Source organism: Lepisosteus platostomus, chromosome 11, assembly GCF_059453375.1.
Source record: "Lepisosteus platostomus isolate fLepPlt1 chromosome 11, fLepPlt1.hap1, whole genome shotgun sequence".
NCBI lineage: Eukaryota > Metazoa > Chordata > Actinopteri > Semionotiformes > Lepisosteidae > Lepisosteus > Lepisosteus platostomus.
This window is the reverse complement of record NC_142621.1, coordinates 9,519,082-9,539,442: the sequence shown is the minus strand read 5'-3', so window position 1 is coordinate 9,539,442 and position 20,361 is coordinate 9,519,082. Positions and strand designations below refer to the sequence as shown.

General features: G+C 36.2%; 1 protein-coding gene across 4 annotated transcripts; it reads left to right on the top strand.

Moving 5' to 3' along the window:
• Positions 1 to 519: 519 nt before the first annotated feature.
• Positions 520 to 20,096, top strand: ptbp2a (polypyrimidine tract binding protein 2a). 4 transcript variants are annotated; one of them, XM_088598331.1, is made up of 15 exons: positions 520 to 644; positions 1,880 to 1,910; positions 8,445 to 8,520; positions 9,308 to 9,480; positions 9,810 to 9,953; positions 10,568 to 10,732; positions 10,930 to 11,040; positions 11,290 to 11,485; positions 11,960 to 12,037; positions 12,438 to 12,553; positions 14,106 to 14,139; positions 14,539 to 14,631; positions 15,182 to 15,398; positions 15,485 to 15,562; positions 15,993 to 20,096. In XM_088598331.1, the coding sequence occupies exons 1-15, from the start codon at positions 637 to 639 to the stop codon at positions 16,120 to 16,122; spliced, it is 1,650 nt and encodes a 549-aa protein (XP_088454457.1). In that variant the 5' UTR covers positions 520 to 636; the 3' UTR covers positions 16,123 to 20,096. The 4 variants fall into 4 exon arrangements, with proteins under 4 accessions (XP_088454457.1, XP_088454455.1, XP_088454456.1 ...); XM_088598329.1 differs by having other exon boundaries at positions 12,423 to 12,553; XM_088598330.1 differs by having other exon boundaries at positions 11,290 to 11,497.
• Positions 20,097 to 20,361: the final 265 nt, after the last annotated feature.

The following is a 20,361-nucleotide window of genomic DNA, read 5'->3' as shown; positions in this document are numbered from 1 at the left end:
AAGTTAATTAACAATTGCTTGGTGTTTAACTCTTTCATACAATCTCCTTTGGATAAGTGTGATTCAACAACTCAACAGCCACACTATTTAACTTGCAATACATTTGGTGATTTTTCATGCACAGATATTTGAGCCTTTCCCAATACATTGGGGCCATACTTCATTCCATCAAAACTGGCAGCCTGTCAGCAATAACAAGTACAACATTTTTTATACAACTGATATTCCCACTGTACGTACCTACAATTTTATATGGTTTAAAACACATTAATTAAATAACTTCAATATAATCTTCATGAAACTAGACAATTAGCTGTTTTCAGTTCCTCCTGCAAGCTCACATACACTGAATGACTATGGTTTAACAGCAGAGGTGAGTGGAAGAAGAAAAAGGAGAGGAAAGAAATAACATTGTAACGTTTTAACAGAGGGACAACTGATTCTCTGTACTCCCGGTGGTGTACACCTCCCGTAGACAGTTTATTTTACTGCCATCGATTCGGCGCAAGTTCCCGTCAGAGGTTCGGCTATGTTCGGCCATTTCCGTCCTGGTTTCCGCCACCATTTTGTCGACTTGCGTGCAGCTGGCTGAGGTGCTGTACTGTAGATCACATCGTAGAGATAGCTAATCCGGCAATGGACGGGTAAGGTGCCTTTTGGTTATGTTAATTATAAACATTTTAATTGTCATATCTTAGCGATCACTGCAAAGATACAGTAGAGACTAAGATGAACTGGGAATGAGAAGTCGGACGTGCGTGTCCAGTTAATAAACGGTCTGTGTGTTTTTCCACCCCAGCTGAGAAAGAAGTGATTTTTCTTGGTTATCTGATGTTAGGGCTTTGTTTCTCCTTTGGATTATAGCGGGAATTGTAAGGGTTGAAAGCAACAGAGTGTGAAAAAATGTTAAAAAAGGTTCTTTGTTTTGTTAGAGAAATAAGGCGTGTTTATTGCTGCTTTCGTAGAAAGTAGCGCTGAAAAAGCCCTGGCGGTCTCTTGTCGTGGATAGCACTGGGATCATTTGTGTGCTTTATTATTTTAAAACTAATGTTACGGATTTCTGCCGCACTTTTACAACCTCGGATGCATAATCCAAACGAATAAAGAGGTGTTAGGTTCTACTTGGTCCTACCTACAGTTTCTTTCTTTTTCCGGTGGAGAGCATCTTTCCTGTCAAGTCACGTAGACGTATATTTGTACTTTGTAATCTAAATATGGTGTGATATAAGCGTTGCTACATGTGCTTTTTTCATACAAATTAAACGTTGGTTATAATACAAATCAAACCTGACATTGCAAAGACCCCCGTTATTATACGCCGATGTGGAAATGAGTTACGCGGTATTGGAGGCGAAGGCCATATGGAAACAGGCCTGTTCAGTGGCGTGGAGCCAGGTTTATGCTTTTGAGAGTAGGGCCCTATTGATTCACGCTGTAGAGGAGTTGTTTTTGTCGAAGTGTGCTCCTCAGAGAAAAGTGGACTCTCTGTACATAATACATTTTAAGAATGCTTTTGAGTGCCTTTCTGAGGTTGTATCCAGCGCCATTTAAGCAGTCGTGACGCTCATAAACCTCTCCCTCTGTAATTGCTAGGCTGCGGTGAAGAACACAAAAGGATGTATTTTTTGTAGCAAATCACTGAACATGAACAAAACACCAGAGGTCTCAGACAACTACATTGTAGTGAAGTTTGTAATAGCATTGACCAAATTCAAACAGGGCGGTTGCTTAAGTTACACTGGCCAGATGTGTCTCTAAACCGAGTTGTAATGGATGATGCTTTGTTTTCTCAGGATAAAGCAGGTTGGTCGCGTGGGAGGGTCTTTGTTTGCTGGGTACCATACAGTAACACTGACTTTCTCCTTTTTCTGTGTTGTAGCATTGTCACTGATGTTGCAGTTGGCGTAAAGGTAAGGATTATTGCTCGTTATAAACGTGTGACTTTAATGTTTACACTACCTGTGCCAGGCCTTTATTTTCATGTGAATACTCATCTTCACAAAGAAGTGGCTCAAGTAACCTGCACCCCATGAAGACAAAAAAAACTCTCACAACATTAGAAAGTGGTTTGAGGCATCACTTGTCTAATGCTTTCCTCTGTTCACCTGTAGGCTAAAATGTAATTTGGATTTGCAAAGGACTGCTTATGTTAGTTATTTTAGAGTTGTATGAACAGGACAGGTGGATAGGTAATGAATTCAAGGTGAGTTGGTTTGTAAGGTTTGGGTTATGTCATAGAGTACAAAGACATAACCTTAAATCATCACAGATGTGCACTTAAAATAAGCTTATAAAAAGCAGACTTTTGTTCAAGATGTAACTCTCCTACTATTTTGGTTCCCACTACTCACAGTTGTCTGAGGTGATTTTAATTGATGTGCCTCGGCTTCTTGTGCTTAGTATATCTAGGATGTCACTTTCAATTTAAAGGCCCATGAAGAACAGTAGACAACATTTTTCGGTGTACAATGAATATTTGAAATCAATGTTTTACGTTTTTATTTTAAAAGTCCTCTAAAACAACCTCATATTTAGCTGGTCCCAGCAAAAATAGTAATTCTGTCTTGACCGTTTCGTACTCTTATCGCCAAAGCATTACAAAAACGACGGTTTGGTCGTACACTGTTTCTATGAAATCAATTTTAAGTTTGCTGCTGGAAGAGGTGTTAGTGGGGCCAGCAGGGGGTGCTCACCCTGTGGTCCACGTGGGTCCTAATGCCCCAGTATAGTGATGGGGACACTATACTGTAAACAGGCGCCGTCCTTCGGATGAGCCGTAAAGCCGAGGTCCTGACCAATCATGGCCTCCTAATAATCCCCATCTATGAATTGGCTTCATTACCTTCTGCTCTCCTCCCCACTAATAGCTGATGTGTGGTGAGTGTTCTGGCGCACTATGGCTGCCATTGTATCATCCAGGTGGATGCTGCACATTGGTGGTGGTGGAGGGGAGACCTCATTACCTGTAAAGCGCTTTGAGTGCAGTGTCCAGAAGTGTAAGCAATTATTAATTATTATTATAATTTTTAAAATTACTGCAGTTTTTTTCACAAAAAGCTCAATCTAAATTCGCAATTCAGAGATGCAGACAGCATTCCCATTTTAGCAACAACTTATCCAATTAAACGTGTGAGGTTCTTATACAAATAAAATATCTAACATCATAGTAGTTCAGATGGGTAGCTGCATCAGCATGCGTAGGCTGCAAAGGAACAAGTAATAGGTTTATTCCATGCTGAAAAAAAGAAAAAAGAGAACACAACGTTTCGGCCGTGGAGCCTTCTTCAGGTGTGTCCTTCAGGTGTGACACACCTGAAGAAGGCTCCACGGCCGAAACGTTGTGTTCTCTTTTTTCTTTTTTTCAGCATCTATTACTTGTTCCTTTGCTATCTCACATCATGTCTTGTTTAAGGGCTTTATTCTGATTCCTTGAAGGACCCCTTACCAGAAGGTGTTAGGATCCTGCTGTCTTGACCTGAGTATGTTCTTCCTGTTTCCCAAATGAATGCCCTTCTGAGCAACTGATCTCCAGATCAGTATTGTAAATGTGAATTTGTCTCAGTTGACATAACTGGCTATAAACTGATTAAATAAAATACATCTTAAAAAAACTTATTGCATGCAAAAGAACTAGACTGTAAAAGATGTTAAGGTGCCAAAAAAGTGTAGAAGGACATAAAAATAATTCAGCAAACTACAGAATGAGAATACATGATGCATGGTCAGTACAGCAGTGCAAGCAGGTATAGTTTGAACCGGTGTGTGTTGAGGAGCTGGAAGGTGGCTATGGATGATGTAGTCCTGCAGCTTCAGGGTGTCTGACTTCACCACTGAAATGCAAAGGGGGGAAATGAGCAGGCCAGGAGTGTAGAGAAGTAACTACTGAGTAAGTAGGTTAGTGGGTGAGAAAAGGGAAATTTACATAGATAAGTAACATGAAATCAGAGGTAGCAGAGCACTGAAGACAGCAGTATATAAGGAGAGAGGGATCAAAGGTTAGATGTGTTTTGGTAGCTAAAGATGAGGGGTTGCTAGCAGAAGAGGGATATGGATTTTATTTCCATCCAGAAATCCTGACTAGTTCAATACACAATATACCTATTAAAAATGCAAATTCTTTTTTTAAAGTTGGTGAAATCGAATTTAAAAAACATCAGGACTTTCCTTGTCGAAACAGCAGATAAAATGTAAGAGATCTAAATAAACTAATTTTTATCTGATGTTTATAAGTATTCAAACATTTTGTTATAGGTCGAGGGATTTGTTATCTTTTAGTTTCAAAGTTTTAAAACAAATGAGTGATGCCTTAGTAACGCAATTAGTTACCAAATTGGGTGTTGGTGTAATAAATTTGTTTAAAATCCAAATTATAATTAAGTAGTTTTTTTAACTATTTCTTCTCAAAAACGCATTACAGTATTAATCCTTTTGCATGCATTATGCTCGTTAAAATTGTCATTTTTATCTCTCATGCAGAACAAATAGTTTTCTTTCTATGATAAAAAGGGATTGATACTTTTTCTGAAGTGTTTCCAGATATATTTTTGGACTTAAGAACTCTTGGTTCTTAAGGTTTCTGGTTTCTTTATCATAACTGATGCCACTTGTCTTTCTATTAAAATAATGAAATAATTTAAAGAATAAGAGCAGAAAATAAAATTATAGTAGCTTATATTAAAGATTAAAATGTTTTAATTTTGTTAAAATTGTATCAGAAGCAATATACTGGTTGATAATCATTGTGTCCATGGATGATTTTTTCAGTCACTAAATCATATTTTGCAGTACAGATGGACTAAAATGAACTTGTAGGTTCAGTTAATCTTGAACGTCCCTTATGTGATTCAGAATGTTTTGTTGTTGGTTATCTGCTTATTTCCTACTGTCATTCATAATTAAACTGCCTTGATAGTTCATAGTGTTAAAGTGGTGGGAGAAGTCATGTGTATTGCAGTTAACCTTTTGGTGTTTAATTATTGAATACCTAGAAATTAGCAGTTTAAAGTACTTTGATTATTGATGTACTGTTTTCATTTCATCAGATCACATAAGGATTTTTCTTAAGCATTCTTCTTCCAGTTGGCTGTCTTACATAATCTCCCACTTATCACACATTATGTTGCTACTCTGCCATGGCTTTCTTTGGCTACGGCACAGACTCTGGTATCTTTCAAGGCTAATATTGTGGATTATGTCAGGATATGATAGGCACTGCACACAGTGTCAGTATTTCTTAGTATTAATGTCACTGCTGTCCAATGGCTCAAGTAAGACAGTAGAAATAAGCAACAAAACTTTCAGTATAATACATGCTATGAAAGCAAGGCAAAATATTATTTTACTTAGCCTTTTCACATTGGTGAATAATCATTTTTGTATGCTTTAGTTTTCATTGTTAAAGTTTTAGGAACATTAATTGTATAGTCTTGTATTTTATGATTGTTAATTAAGTGCAGAAGTCATAATGTCAAAATTCAAAGCCATAAAACCATCATGTAATATTATCAAGGTTGATGTTAGCAGCTGCTTTTTAAAATTAATATGGGTGGTTATTTTCTCTGTATATACAGAATCTGGAATTGCCTGTTGATCATCTGAGTTCATTGCTGTGGCTCTGTACCAGGACAACATAGATTGGTACCAAACATCTCTCAGAGCTGTCCAATAGTTCTAAGCCCTGTAGTTCACATGGTCCCTGTAGGAGAATGATTAGATAAATTTGGGGAGTGTTGTAGCTCTAGCTGACAAACGTGTAAGCCGTACAGGTGCCCAACAGTCCTACAGGCCTAAAGAGACTGATGAGGTCAGACTCGCCCAGTCTGGTAGTGCTCAGCAAGTTGGGGTCTACTCGAGAAGTCCTAAAGCTGGCTAATGATCCAATCCAGCAAGAATGACTCAACCTGTACCCTTTATAATGTCTTTTAATTTTCACAAAATAAGCTAAAGGTATATTTTCATCTTCCTTTTTTTCCAAAGTTATAGTTTGTATTGTATGTATTGTATAGTATGTATGGCAAGGTATCCATGCAATACATGTGCATAATGTAGCAGGTATCACATACACATGCAAACAGTCACATAAAGCTATGAGTGTATAGTAAGCAGCTCATTTATACAGACACTTCATCATGATCAGTCCAACATTTTTATTACAATATAATATTTCTGAAAATATTTAAGAGAATGTTGAGGTGTGACTTTCAATACTGTTTCTCTATATGTATTTTTTTGTTCCATATTGAAAGTTCAGTTCAAGGATTGTAACATTTCTTGTGCATATGTCTGTCTTTCTTCCATCTTTGTTCATACCAGGATAGAACTGAGCTTTACAGAGATGCATTAAAAATCTGGGAGAATCGGCCTTCATGCAGTACTTCAGCAAATATTTTTAATACATATATAGCATTAAAAATGCTATTCTATTTTCTTCCAAAGCTACTTTTTAACACATAGGTATATTGATTGTGTGGTTATACATTAGAAGGGTTTGGGTCATTGTAGTAAACTACTACTGCCAAGAAGATATTGCCTTGAACAAACCTACCAGTGGAAGTAATTAATGACTGATTTGTCTTGCGATTCTTTGACTTGGCTAATTAAAGGAGTTCATAAAACTCTAATTTTGGCAGGTGCAAGAAGGGTTCTGCACTTGTTAAGAGATTTGGTTTCAGCTGATGCCATGAAGGCCTGTGTGTTTAATTTGTTACCTCTGTCATATCCACACAGCACTGTGCCAGAATGTTTGATGATTGTGTTGAAAGACTGCTCACAAAGGGATTGAGTTGATAGTAAAGTCAGTCTAGGGTAGGAATATCAATCGTGTTTTTAAATATCTAACCATTGTTCATCATATAAAGCTATAAAGATTAAGTCCATTTTAGGTGTATGGAATAAAGTATATAAGCCTACTGCTCCTCATCGTGTTTTGACACTGTTATAGGATTTTCACTATTTCACCTGCTTTATTCCATTGTCATTTGGGCAAATAATATAATTTTGTTTTTTTTTACTCACCTCACACAATTGCTTTATCCTTTAGGGAATGTGTATGTTTTTCCAGGACTCAGAAAAGTGAATCTGATTTTGAACCTTGCATCTTAGTTTAATTTTGTTTGCACGTTTGAATAGATGCCACTTTATGAGGTTAGGAGGAAGCTGAAGCTAAGTCAGGCTTGAGGTATTTTTCACTGTGGATGTACTGTAGTCTTTAGATGTAAAAAGTGAACAGTAAAAATTTTTTTCGGAATCGTGCTATTACAAATCCCTATTTTCAGTCTACGACATTTTGAAAAAGTTTTTTTTCCCAGAAGTGCTCTTTTCATGTAACATCTCAAAATGCTGCATTCCAACAGTAGCAACATTTTTGTTGTTCGCTACATGCCAAAGTTAAGCTTTTGCCTCTGTGAACTACCATTATCTATAATGTGGAGCTCATACCAATGGGCTGTTTTCTATAATGTGGACCTCATGTCAATGGGCTCTTTTCTTTACTTTGAGTTTTTTCAATAATTCATGCAGTGGAAGCTATTAATGACTGATTTGTCTAGTGGTTCTTTGACTTGATAATTAAGTTTTTAAAATTCAAATTCTTGGCATGTAGAGGAACAACTTTGCACTTGTTAACAGATTTGGTTTCAGAGGAATGCAAAGACTGCTCACATAGCAATTGAGTTAATACTCCTGGCAGTGTGCCACTCTAGGCCAAAATATAATTTTAAAATAAATACTGACTGGTCATCATTGCTGGGGAAAAAGTGTTGACTTGAGTTAAAGGCATAAAATCAATATTCTGTTGAGGTATTTTAACAATGTTACAGGATTTTCACTACTTTACCTGCTTTATTCTAGGTTCCTGAATTGATGAAAAATTTAATTTCTTGGCTTTCAAGTTTCTTTTTTACATTTAATGTAGAATTTTTCATGAATTCGCTGTTAGGGGACTCACTTGTTAAACATTTGTTTTCTGCAGCTTACATTGGCTTAAATCCAGTAAGATTTAGATTGTAGCTATATTTTGACATTTAATTTATATGTGGGCCCTGACCTTCTGGGGCTTGCATTTAATTTATTGCTTCCATAAAAAGTGAAGCCTATAAAGAACATTTGCAGGAATGCACGCTTAGATGAAACTGAGGTGTCACATTAGATAGTGTAGTGGATAACACAATTCAGTAGTCAATTTGTGTTTGACCACCCATCTATCAGTCAATTTAAGCACAGCTCTTAGGAGCTTCTGACTGAAGCAATGACTGTTCTGAATCTTTAGGGAGAACATGAGGTCCAGATGAAATTACACCATCTGGTTATTTTAGATCTTAGACTTATAAGATTAAAACAGTGAAAAGAGAGCAATACAGGTTGTGTTGTTTTATGTCTCTCTATCTGTGTTCTGTCTTAAGAGATCTGTTTGTTCAATATTTACGATTTCCTATTAATTTTTTCAGAGAGGATCAGACGAGCTACTGTCTAGCAGTCTGTACAATAGCCCCAACTCTAATATGAGTGGCATGGTTGTAACGGGTGAGTGTAAATCAATTTAAATTTGTGACCCAAATAAATTGAACTTAATTTTGTTTTGTACTTTTTGCTTCAACATTATAGTGAGGACTGGGTGATCGTCTTTAATTATCGGCCGTCATGATAATTCTGTGCTAAATGATTTTTTCAAAGAATGCATGACAGAAGATTCAAACAAGCACTACTAAACTTTGTTTTTTCACGTCGCATGCAGTAACAACAGTATAATTGGGCCAACTGAATAGGATGCTTCATAATTTAGTGGCATTAAAGTCTTAGTAACAATTCGTAGACATGAGAGATTGTTCCCATATCCAAATAAAAACTTGTGTCCAGGAGATCCATTGTCATTGTTATAAAATTTGAGTGAACTTGTGTAGTATTTTTGGGAGGAATACTCTGACAACTGTATGCATTTTCACTAAAAAAGGATATTGGATATTTCAAGACTGTTGCAAAGTTTGAAAAAAACTGTCTCATCGATTTCCATACTCTGATTTGAATATTCTAATACTTTTTTAAGAATAGAAATACTACTTGTACAAAAAATTATTTCAGAACTAGTCTTTACTCATAAATTACTAAAGGTGATCATAGCAAGTTGTCACATGTTAACATAAATCATAAAGAGAAACAAAAGAGATCCTTTGACTAATTTTGCCTGCATTTACGGCATCTTATTTGCTTAAGTGATTTTTAATGTTGTCGAATAGCCAGAACTTAGAAAAGATGGATGAGATTTCTATGAGAAAAGGACTTTTAATATGTAAATATATATTTTTTTTTACAGCTAATGGAAATGATAGCAAAAAGTTAAGAGTTGAAGACAGAATGGATTGTCCGCCTTCACGTGTTCTCCACATCAGGAAGCTGCCCAATGAAGTTACAGAGACAGAAGTTATTGCCTTGGGTTTACCGTTTGGGAAAGTCACTAACATTCTCATGCTTAAAGGAAAAAATCAGGTGTGCTTGTCACTTGGGTTTTTTATTATTTTGGAAAACAGATCTTCGTGATTGTCTGACATGTATTGTTTCAAGTTAGTGTTATAATATTATTTAAAGTTACTTGTTACTGAGATTTTGTTTTTTTCTCCTGAATACTTTAGCTGAAAGAGTGAAACTGTCAGCCATTAGCAATCATTTTTTATTTAACTGAAACAGACCTTTAAACATTCAAAATAAGTTTGGCCATCTTTTAAGTAGTGAATGGACTACAGAAGGAAATGCTTTTTTTTGGGAGCTGTAGAGTTAAATTTTAGATATTCATGTATGTCTTCATTTTCCCCCAACAGGCCTTCCTTGAACTTGGAACTGAGGAAGCAGCTATTACAATGGTTAACTATTACACAGCTGTGACCCCTCATGTTCGTAATGTGCCCGTTTTCATCCAGTATTCAAATCACAAAGAATTAAAGACTGACAATGCTCTTAACCAGGTATGTTCTGCTAGATTGCTAAATATGACTAGGACAGCTAACTCCACCTGCATCTAAAAAGACCTCAAACTGGTGTTGTAACCTAATTAAGGAATGTCGTATTTATAATGGTTTCTTAAGATTGGTGAATTGTGTTAATCCCGCTTGCGTCATGACTGATACATTTTCACGGTAGCGTCTTCAAAACTGTTAATATCTGTTAAATGTACATAATGAGCTTAAAAGTGAAAGAACTGTTTACTTTTGATGCAATGACAGAGTACTGAGGAAAGTGTTACAATTAAAAATTAACGATTGTTTGTTGCCAATTCGACACCTTTCACATGTAAACCTGAATAGAATATAATAGAACTTATTTGCAAATAGTTTCCTCAATATGTGTGTGCTAACCCTGCAATGGACTGCCGTCCCTTCCAAAGTGTAGCCTGTCTTGTGTTTTGTCTGCCCTTTGTTTCACTGCAACCCTGTTGTGCTCCATTTCACTGCGTCTGTATTGGACAAAGTGGTTAAGAATAAGTGAATGGACATGGGTGTATTTTGGAGACTTGTTTTGAAAACCTTTTCAAAAGTTTTTAGGTGTTGGCATTTTGAAGTCCATTCAATTTTCATTGTAGCGTGCGCAAGCAGTTCTTCAAGCTGTAACTGCTGTCCAGGCAGCCAGTACCCCAACATCAGGGACTACAGCAAGTGAGAGTGCATTAACACCAGCTCCAAGTCCAGTGCTCAGAATAATCATTGACAATATGTTTTACCCTGTTACACTGGATGTTCTTCAGCAGGTAAGTTGGTATTTTATACTCTTAACTTTTGTCTGGTTTATGGTTATTTTTAACTTGACATTAAATTTTATTTCAGGCAGTGTTCTTAGATCCCAAGCACAGGTACCATTTTTTTATGTCTTGTTCTTTAAGCACAAGAGTGAATCAGAGGTGTCATTAAATGTAGCTTTTCTAACCAGACCTGTTTCAATTGACAGATATTTTCAAAATTTGGAACTGTTATGAAGATCATTACATTCACAAAGAACAATCAGTTTCAAGCTTTACTTCAGTTTAATGACCCAGTGAATGCCCAGCAAGCCAAATTGGTGAGTGAAGACAGAAAATGGCTATTTTTATGTTCAAACAGTTGGTGTGCATGTCGAAAGAGACTAGCAAGTTATGTTATCTTTAAAATGCAAAATTGACTTGATCCAGCATGGTCAATGGCTTTAAGAACCTTTATTTTTGTATTGTTGCAATCGTTTTTGATTTAAGATCAATAGTATGTACTTGCTTTAAGTCATTAGTCTTTTTGGGGAATATGAAAAATACTGATTATTCCTTCTGTTCTCAAGGCTCTGGATGGTCAGAATATTTATAATGCCTGCTGCACTCTACGCATTGACTTTTCTAAACTGGTCAATTTAAATGTTAAATACAACAACGACAAGAGCCGTGACTACACCCGTCCCGAGCTTCCAGCTGGAGATGGTCAGCCCAGCATGGACCCTTCTGTAGCTGCTGCATTTAATAAGGATTCCTCGCTGCTTGGTAAGAGTCAAGGTATAATAAACTTTGTTCCAAACTTTAAAAGGGGTGGGGGATATGGGTCAGGAAGTTGCACGACAATGCTTTTCCCTTTTCGTGGCCCTTCTGACAGATGCAACTTTTGATATACTTAGTTGTTTTCAGTTGTGTGCCTTTGACCACAAAGATCTGATCACACTTTGCCCGATGTAAAATGACATGTTTGTGTTGTAAACATTGTTAAATGTTTGCAGTCAACCAGTGGGCAAGAAGAAGGAATGAGAATATAATGGAATTTGGGTTGATTTAAATCTTGCTTCTCACACGCCAACAAAGTGATAAGGGTAATTTGGTAAGCATTTAAGGAGTCTTTGGGGGAACATAGTGTAGCACTGATTGAAAATTATCCTTGGCTGTTGAACTGCTTTCTCACAGTATATTGTTGTAGATTTAATGGCATTGTCTGTTAAAAGAATTTAATGTACAAATTTTCCTTAGGTACTCCTTCTGGAATGGTATCTCCCTATTCTGGCGGTGGAGGGTTTCCATCCTCTCTTGGTTTTGCCCAGGGTGGAGGTACATGTACTTTCATTATGGTCTGTTCAGGCTGTTCGTGTTCACCGAGGTAGCTTAAGCAGATTGGCTTGTTTATGTAGTAATTGTTTCAAAAGAACATGGAACACCACTGCTGTTTTCAGCATACATCTTAGAAAGGTTTGAGCCAATTTAAAAAATGTTTTTCTTTATAACGTTTATAAATTAACTGCATGCAAGATTAGACAAGCTGTAAAGTAACTTACCCTATGGCACGTGTGCCATGTTATATTCCTGTGCAGAGACCATGGTAATCTTGATTAGAAGTCCTGAGCTTTACGTGTGAAGCTTGCGTGGCTAGATAAAGGAAAGCTCCAAGGCTTCTGGTTCAAGTACCCAGCATCCGACGAATGTTTCTTCTAACCAGGGCTTGCCTTTCCAGGGGCTCTCAGTCCTCTGAGTGCAGCAGCAGCTGCAGCCGCAGCCGCAGGGCGGGTAGCGCTGTCTGGGGTCTCGGGCACCAGCAGCGTGCTCCTGGTCAGCAATCTCAATGAGGAGGTCAGTAATCCACTGCTTTCCCCTGCCGACTGCGTTCCCTTTCTGTTGAGTGAGGTGACCATTGCATATTGTGCTTTTTATTGTGTTGCTCTTTTGCCATCGTCTGTGCGGTCTTGATATAGTGTGTAGTATTTCAAATGAGGTGAACAAATCTGACATCTATTTGGGTTTTAGTCTTATTTGTAGCATTAACTCTTCATCCTGAAAATCAAATATACGTTAGCTAATATAGGTGTTTTTTTTTAACACTTGAAGAGATAAGAGTTCTTGTCCATAATTATATATATTTACAGATTCTGTGATGTAACTGCATTAATATTATGTGTAGCACATTTCCCAAAAGTGCTTCTGACATAAGGGGCTTTGCTTCTTTGGAATCAACTAAGCAGGTCTCGGCTTATTCAACAATATATTACACCCACTTAACGTATAACAAAAATATAGTTGATTGTAGCTCTTGTTGTTCATTGTTTTATTTTCTAAACTATTTTGTTTGCCTTTGTATTTGTGCTTACATATGTCATATTTGTTAAATCTTGGCTTTGTGGAAATTCTATTGAAATACCTCTTTCTTTCAAGGTTCTCTCCCAAGAGAATTGATGAGGGGCACTTTCCAGTCTCTTAGCAGTATTTTCTTTGCAGATTTTGGCCACTGTCTTCTAAACTCATCCTTCTGTACTCCTTTTTTTGTCAACTGATACTCGTTAATTCTTGGTCTTTTCTCTCTAAGCTCTCGTTTGCCTTTTCTCTCCTGACTTTCTCTACTGTTTTCTGTTGCTATGAACGCTGGTATGAAATGTGGGAGCGTTACCCCACTTAGGGGTATATCAATTTAAATTTGCCATGATTTTCCCAAACTCTTTGTGAGTTTGTGGATATAACATAATGTGCTTTGTGTAGTACCATAACTTTGCAAGGTGGTTTTCATTTCTACACTTGCATGCTAAAACCGATTGAACCAGTGCACCTTCTTTAACAGTTTGCCTGCATTTCATACTTTGCCATGCTTAAGCTATTAAAACGTCAGATTCTTTTGCATGCCCCTTTTTTCCTCATTGTTATATGCTGTAATTATTCTTTGATATGAATGTACTTTGCCCACGTTTGTCATGGGTGACTACATTTGGCACAATTATTTTCTTGTAAAAAACATAAACCAGCCATTTTCTGACCAAACTCCTGCATTTCCTATGTACTGACCTATATTTTATTTTTGTTCCCCTACTCCTTGTTTTATTCTGCATTGCTACCCCCCTCCCCCTTTCCATTCCTTTCCCCTCCTTTCTTTCTCTTGCCCTCTGTTTGCCCTTTGTTCCCTTGCCCCCTCCCCTCTTCATTACCTGTCCCCCCTCCCTCCTGTTCATGCTTTGTGCTTGAACAAAATGTTCCTCGGACCAACTTGCCCCAATTAACTGCCTTGAACCATGATCCATGACCACCTCACCATTCTACGGGAAACCACCCTTCGTTATGGATGATCTGTTCATCTCCGCTCTTCCTCGACTCTTCTCTCTTCCTGTCTTACGCTGCTTGCTCTTCTCTCCTTCTAAAGATGGTTACGCCCCAAAGTCTGTTTACCCTCTTCGGTATGTTATTGTTAGCACTCTACTTTTTTTTATTATTTTTTTTAAATGTTTTTCATCTTTTGAATTCTGATTTATACCTAGCATTTTGGCTTACAGTTGTAGTATCTTTTTTTTTTTTACTTCTCTCTTTGGCTTTAAAGTTTCTCTCCATAGAAAGTTTATGTTAATGCATGGTTAAATTATTTTGCATGTATTTTTTATCATTTCACAAAGCTTGTTTTGGAGGGTGTATCAGAATGTTCTCTTCAAATCTCTATTCAAATCTTGATTTATTTATTCATTTGGACGAATGTGCTATCTTTTCACTTTGATGTCTATATATCAGTTTCTGAAATGTTAACTGTTCTCTTAACTTCTAATTAATTTCTTTTCCCCCTGACTGCTTTTCACTCTGAAAAGGTGTTTATGGTGATGCTCAGCGCGTGAAGATACTTTACAATAAGAAAGACAGTGCTCTGATACAAATGGCAGATGCAAATCAAGCTCAGCTTGGTAAGATTTGATTTTTAGGATTTTAAGATTACGATTTTTTTGTAGGATTAACAATGATTCTAAGCCTAAATTGAAGGTTGTCATCCACCCGAGAAAAAATATGGCCATATCTGCAAACGTTTCTTAGATCTGAAGTGTATTAACTAGTTTTCCACCATGCGTTAGTTCTTTCCACGATTAAGAATAATAAGGGGATGGCATATACTTCCATTTCCATTCATGATTGAAAATGCCATCCATAGCTTTCAGATCAGAAATGCCTTCTTGCCAAATTTTACAAAAGACAACGAAACATGTCCAATAAACTTTTTTTCTCTTGATTCCTGCGAAAATATGGCACTGAAAATGGATGGATTTGTTTTTTTGGGCCCTGTGTTGAAAAATGAAGTATTACGGTTGTAAGCCCCCAAATTTATAGGAAACTATAATTTCATAGTAGGCATTTTTTAGTCTAGATTAATGTGTTTTTGAAATCCATTTCCCCCCAATATTTTCCTTATTCCACAATTCCTTATTTCAGTTGAAAGTTTCCTGTCCTTGTATTTCTTAGCAATGAGTCATCTGAATGGCCAGAAGATGTATGGGAAGATCATTCGAGTGACCTTATCTAAACATCAGACTGTACAGCTGCCAAGAGAGGGGCTTGATGATCAAGGGCTCACAAAGGATTTCACCAACTCGCCATTACATCGTTTCAAGAAGCCTGGGTCAAAGAACTTCCAGAATATATTTCCTCCTTCAGCAACCCTTCATCTGTCAAACATCCCGTAAGTAAATAAAATAACTGTCCCATTTTTTGGGTTGATAATTTTACAGCTGAAAGTTAACCTGAGCTTTTTTTCCCCATTTACAGACAAGACATAACCGAAGAGGACCTCAGAGTACTGTTCTCAAACTCCGGTGGCACTGTGAAAGCCTTCAAGTTTTTCCAGTAAGATTCTTATCTTAATTTTATCGATTTTCAGGTCCCTTAACTTGCTTATATGTGGGGGAAGTTTCCTTTTAAAAGCTTATTGACTTGTATGAGTTTTAGCTCAACATCTATTTTGTTTTTACAATGTAACCAGATGCCTTTTACATTATTTTTAAAAGTACTTTGTTTTCACTTAGTTAAAAAGCTATTTTAACCATGCAAATCCTTATTTAAGTGTTAAATTTATATTTTGCACATTAGCTGGATAGATGGGTTAATTAATGTTTCTTTTATGAAAAAATATACTACCAAAACATTTGTCCAGTTTAGCATTATTTTGCTGCATTTACCATTAACGAAAACTTTAATTACCATTAATGAATTTCTTTAAAAACTGGCATGTAGGCTTTAAAGTCATGCATTTTTTGAAAACTATTCCTTTTTACAGGGATCACAAAATGGCACTGCTGCAGATGGCAACTGTTGAAGAAGCAATTCAGGCCTTGATTGACCTTCACAATTACAACATGGGAGATAATCATCACCTGAGAGTCTCCTTCTCTAAATCAACAATTTGAACATGCTCGCAGGATAAAATGTGTTTACGCTCTTTAGAAGCGTTACCTATTGACTGTTTCCGGACACTGGGGACCACAGTTTGACATTTAAAATTTTATCAATCATTCCTTTAAGAATATGATGGATTATCAGAAAAGAAACATTACACAGCAGAGTCTACTAGTCTGCTTTGAAGACTTTCCCCACCCCATTTATATGTTAGGCAAGCCATTAACGTTTTTCCATTTCATCATAAGAAGGAAGTAAGTAAATTCCTCTTTTTATTATAATTTGATTAGATGACAAGATATGTGCCTTACTTGACAAAATAGTATCAACACTTTTACATCAGTACATTGACATGATCCATTACAGTTGACTATTTAGGCACATTGGTTCTGATGGTGTAAGAAGCAGAGCTGTAAAAATAGGTATTTCTGTATGTATTTGTACAGTTTGTGGAGTTCTCTACCCCTCAAAGTGTAGTCCTTACTAGCTGTGATTTATTAATTTCTGAAGATTTCCTTCCTTTAGTTGAAAATTACATTTTATTTTATTAGTTAAGATTCAGAGTTTTTGTAAGACCTAAGGTGAACAAAGGACATTGTTCTGCTAAGATTGAGGCTGGGGTGATGTATTGATTAATCAGTAAATTGTCGGTACATTTCCTTTTTGATCATTATCGATATCCAGGCCAGTGCATCATTTATTTTTTCCCCTCACAAATGGCAGTCACAAATCTGACATCTTAATTCAAATACATTTGAGTTAGTTAGATGTGGAGCAGATTAAATCAAACAGAGCATAAAGAAGCCCAAATAAGAGTACATTACCAACATAGACATTTGTTAGCTCTGGCAGATAGGGTTTTAGTTTGCCTAAAAGTATTTGCCTAATGCAGGGATATTATTAAAGCAAAGCATATGGAAGTCGGATGGATGGCTTACCAAGCCAGAAGAATAGTAATATCTTGCAGTTGTAATAAGTTTAGTAGTTTTGGTTGTATATAACAGAATTGCCATTCCAAGGCAGTCCTGATTTAAAAAAAAAAATAGTTGTGGCTCTTGAATGTGTTAAAGAAAAGTATATTCTTTTTGGGGTGATGTCTTTAAAATGGGGAAGAAACACTTGTTGCTTAAAAGTATTGTCTTATTGAATTTAAGTTGAGTGTTGTTCCCTCTTGTATAATGGTGTCATTAATCAGCACATTAAAAGAGCAGGATATTACGTGACCTAGAAAACTGTCACTAGCCCCTGTATTGTGCTTTCCCATGTTATTTCATGTATATTGTTCCCATAAAATAGAATTTTGCCCCACACAGTCATAAGTCATGAAATAAGCATGGAAGGCTTTAAAATTTAATTAAATACATTTCTGCTTCCATATCTTCCATATGACCAGTGGTTTGCACCAGGATCCCACAAGATAAAGACTTGACAATGATTTAAGTATGACACTGATGTTCATATAATTGGATACTGGTATTTCACAGAATATGTACACCCTTTTTGTGTTGATTTCTTTTGATGGAATTTTCTAAACATTCTACAGTAGCATACTTTGAATTTATGCAGTATTTTGTCCTTAAGAAATAACATGACTTATTTCATCAATAGGCCTACAAAATAACATTGAATTTACTCTGTTTTACTCTCTTCTTTTTATCAAGTTACTTATTTTCGTTTTAACTAAAAGAAATTAATAGTGCCAGTGGAGCAGATATTAATTGCATATGTGCGGGAAGAAAGCATACAACCTCATGTTTTTTTTACTGGAACCACTCTGTTACTTAATTTTTATTACTTTTGATTGGCTATTGCTTAATTTTTTGCGTGACAGATGTAATGTAAAAGGTGAGATTAGTGAATTATCCATGCAATGTGTGATTAATCTTTACCTGAAATCTCAATATTTTATAAACAGATTAAATTTGGACCAGTAGCCAGCAGTTGTACAGATAAGTCTGCCAGGTGAGCTCCCTAACCATCCACACATTCAAACAGAACTGATGCATTAGTTCATTTTACTCGAGGATCAGTTTGGAGAGACTTTGACAACCCTTTCTTTATCCTCAACACATCAGTGCGCCCATAGCTGTGATTAACATTTTTTCTACTAATTCTTTGGAATCCTAACTTTAGAAACCCAACAGATGTTGTCGGAATACTGACAGTTTCACCTACAGTAGCTTGTGGGACATGGTACCAATCAGTTTTTAATCACAAGGGTATGTGGTTTTTCAGAAGCATTGGAACTGTTAATTAAGTTTCGTTCTCTAGTCCAGTTTGTATGTTTGGTTTCACTATAATCCCCCACTGGCTTTACTGACAATTTGCTAAAGTGAAAGAACAAATTTATCGATATCTCAATTTTATGGGAAACAATATATACAGATAAAAAGTCCTCGCCCCAGCCTTGGCTAAAAATGATCATTTTGCATTTGTTTCACTATTGACTTGCTTTATCCAGACAGCCAAAGATAAAGCTTTAATCTGATCTGAAACTCAGTAAAACCATCTAAAATGTCTGTTATACACTGTTGAGGAATTTAGTGTAAATGTTATGACTAAATATACTTTGTAGTTGTTTTTTGACCTTACTTATGTGCATTTATATTTTACCATGTTTAGTTTATATTTGAGGATTTAAAATGACTGTGGATTTCTGAGCATGTACTGACTGGTCTAGTTAGTTCTGGGACAAACTGCTGTTGCATGCATTATAAAAAGCTAACAGAAGTGAGCTGTGCAGTCAGCCTACAGTAACAGTGACAGTTTTTGTTTGAAGAGGACAGCCTGGTGGGACCAAAGTTTATGTGCCTTTAGTCTTAATTTTCCTTGCATTGTAATATTCAGTTTTAATGAACCTATGAAATTTTTTGTATTTTAAAATCCAGACTTTATAACAAACATGCCTCAGAATCTACATATGAATCCTTCAAGGATATTTACTACATGAGCTCACCTGTGATCACCATCAGATGTTGAAAATCCTTTCCCCTCAACCCACCCCCCAATAGATGTACTTAGTTAAAAAATAGATTCTGTGGTCTATGTTTAAAAAATCATGTATATTTTCTATATTAGTTGAGTTTTTACATCTTTAGAAATGTAAAATTCAGTATAGTTTGGGAGCGGCACAATTAAAAATTAATTTTCTAACAAGTCGGGAGGTTTGATGGTTGTGTTAATTTCACCCTGCGTGTACTCTGCTTACCTCTGTAGCATGCTCAATAAACACTTCTGTAGCTCTATATTCACCTCTTCTGTCTCTATTCTGCCTCTCTCTCTTCTCTTGTATTTCACCTCACTATGCTTCTGATGTCATGATCTTTGTCAGGGTGGGAAAATGCAGTTATTTGAAAGCTTTTACATTTTGGAATCCTAATCGGGAAAAGAAAGCCAAATAAGAAATGAACCAACAAAAACCCCACTGTCGAATCTTAAAAACCTGTTTCCCACCCTGTATTGTACTCTGCTGCGAAACAAATCTGCCCTTTCTGATTTTTAACTCTTTGTTCTGTCTCCGTAGATGTTTATACTAATCAATCTTTCAGGGTTTCATGCTTCTTTACTGCAAATTCATCTTTCACCTTCTGTCTGCTATAGAGCCCTTTTCTACTAAATCTTTTCTCTTCACAAAATGCTCACACAGTGCATTTGTCTATAATGTATTTTGATTGGCAGTAGGTTTATCCTCGCTTATTTGTTGAGATGCTTCTGCAACAGTGCAGCAAAACTGTCTGTTAAGCACTGCTATCCAGATGTTCCCAGCATTTATTTTTATAAAATGTTGCAGATCCGGCAAAGAAAATTATAATTGGTTACTTCGCAATCTACTTTTCATATTATAGAAGTTTATCCCTCTAATTATTGGATGTTTTTTTAATGGATTTACATTTTGTATACAATTTAACAAGTATGAAGGTTTGCATCAGATTCGAGAAATCTTATTGCATAAAATGAAAAAAATAAATTGGCATTCAATGAAAAATATGATGTACCAGTGTTAATATCTTCCTTTGTTTTTCTTTTTAAAGTGATTTCATTAGGTGCTTTTTCTCTTCCACACATGCTTTTTGCATAATTGGACAGTTAGAAGTATCATTTGGAATGTAATTACAGGATTTGCAAACAGGAAAAAATAGTAAAATGTATCTTTTATAAAAAGTGTCATACACTATAATATTAAGTACTAGGTACTTAGTAGTATAGTCTTTGTGACACTTTGCTGGTAATGGGTTGTGTCAGAGGCTCAT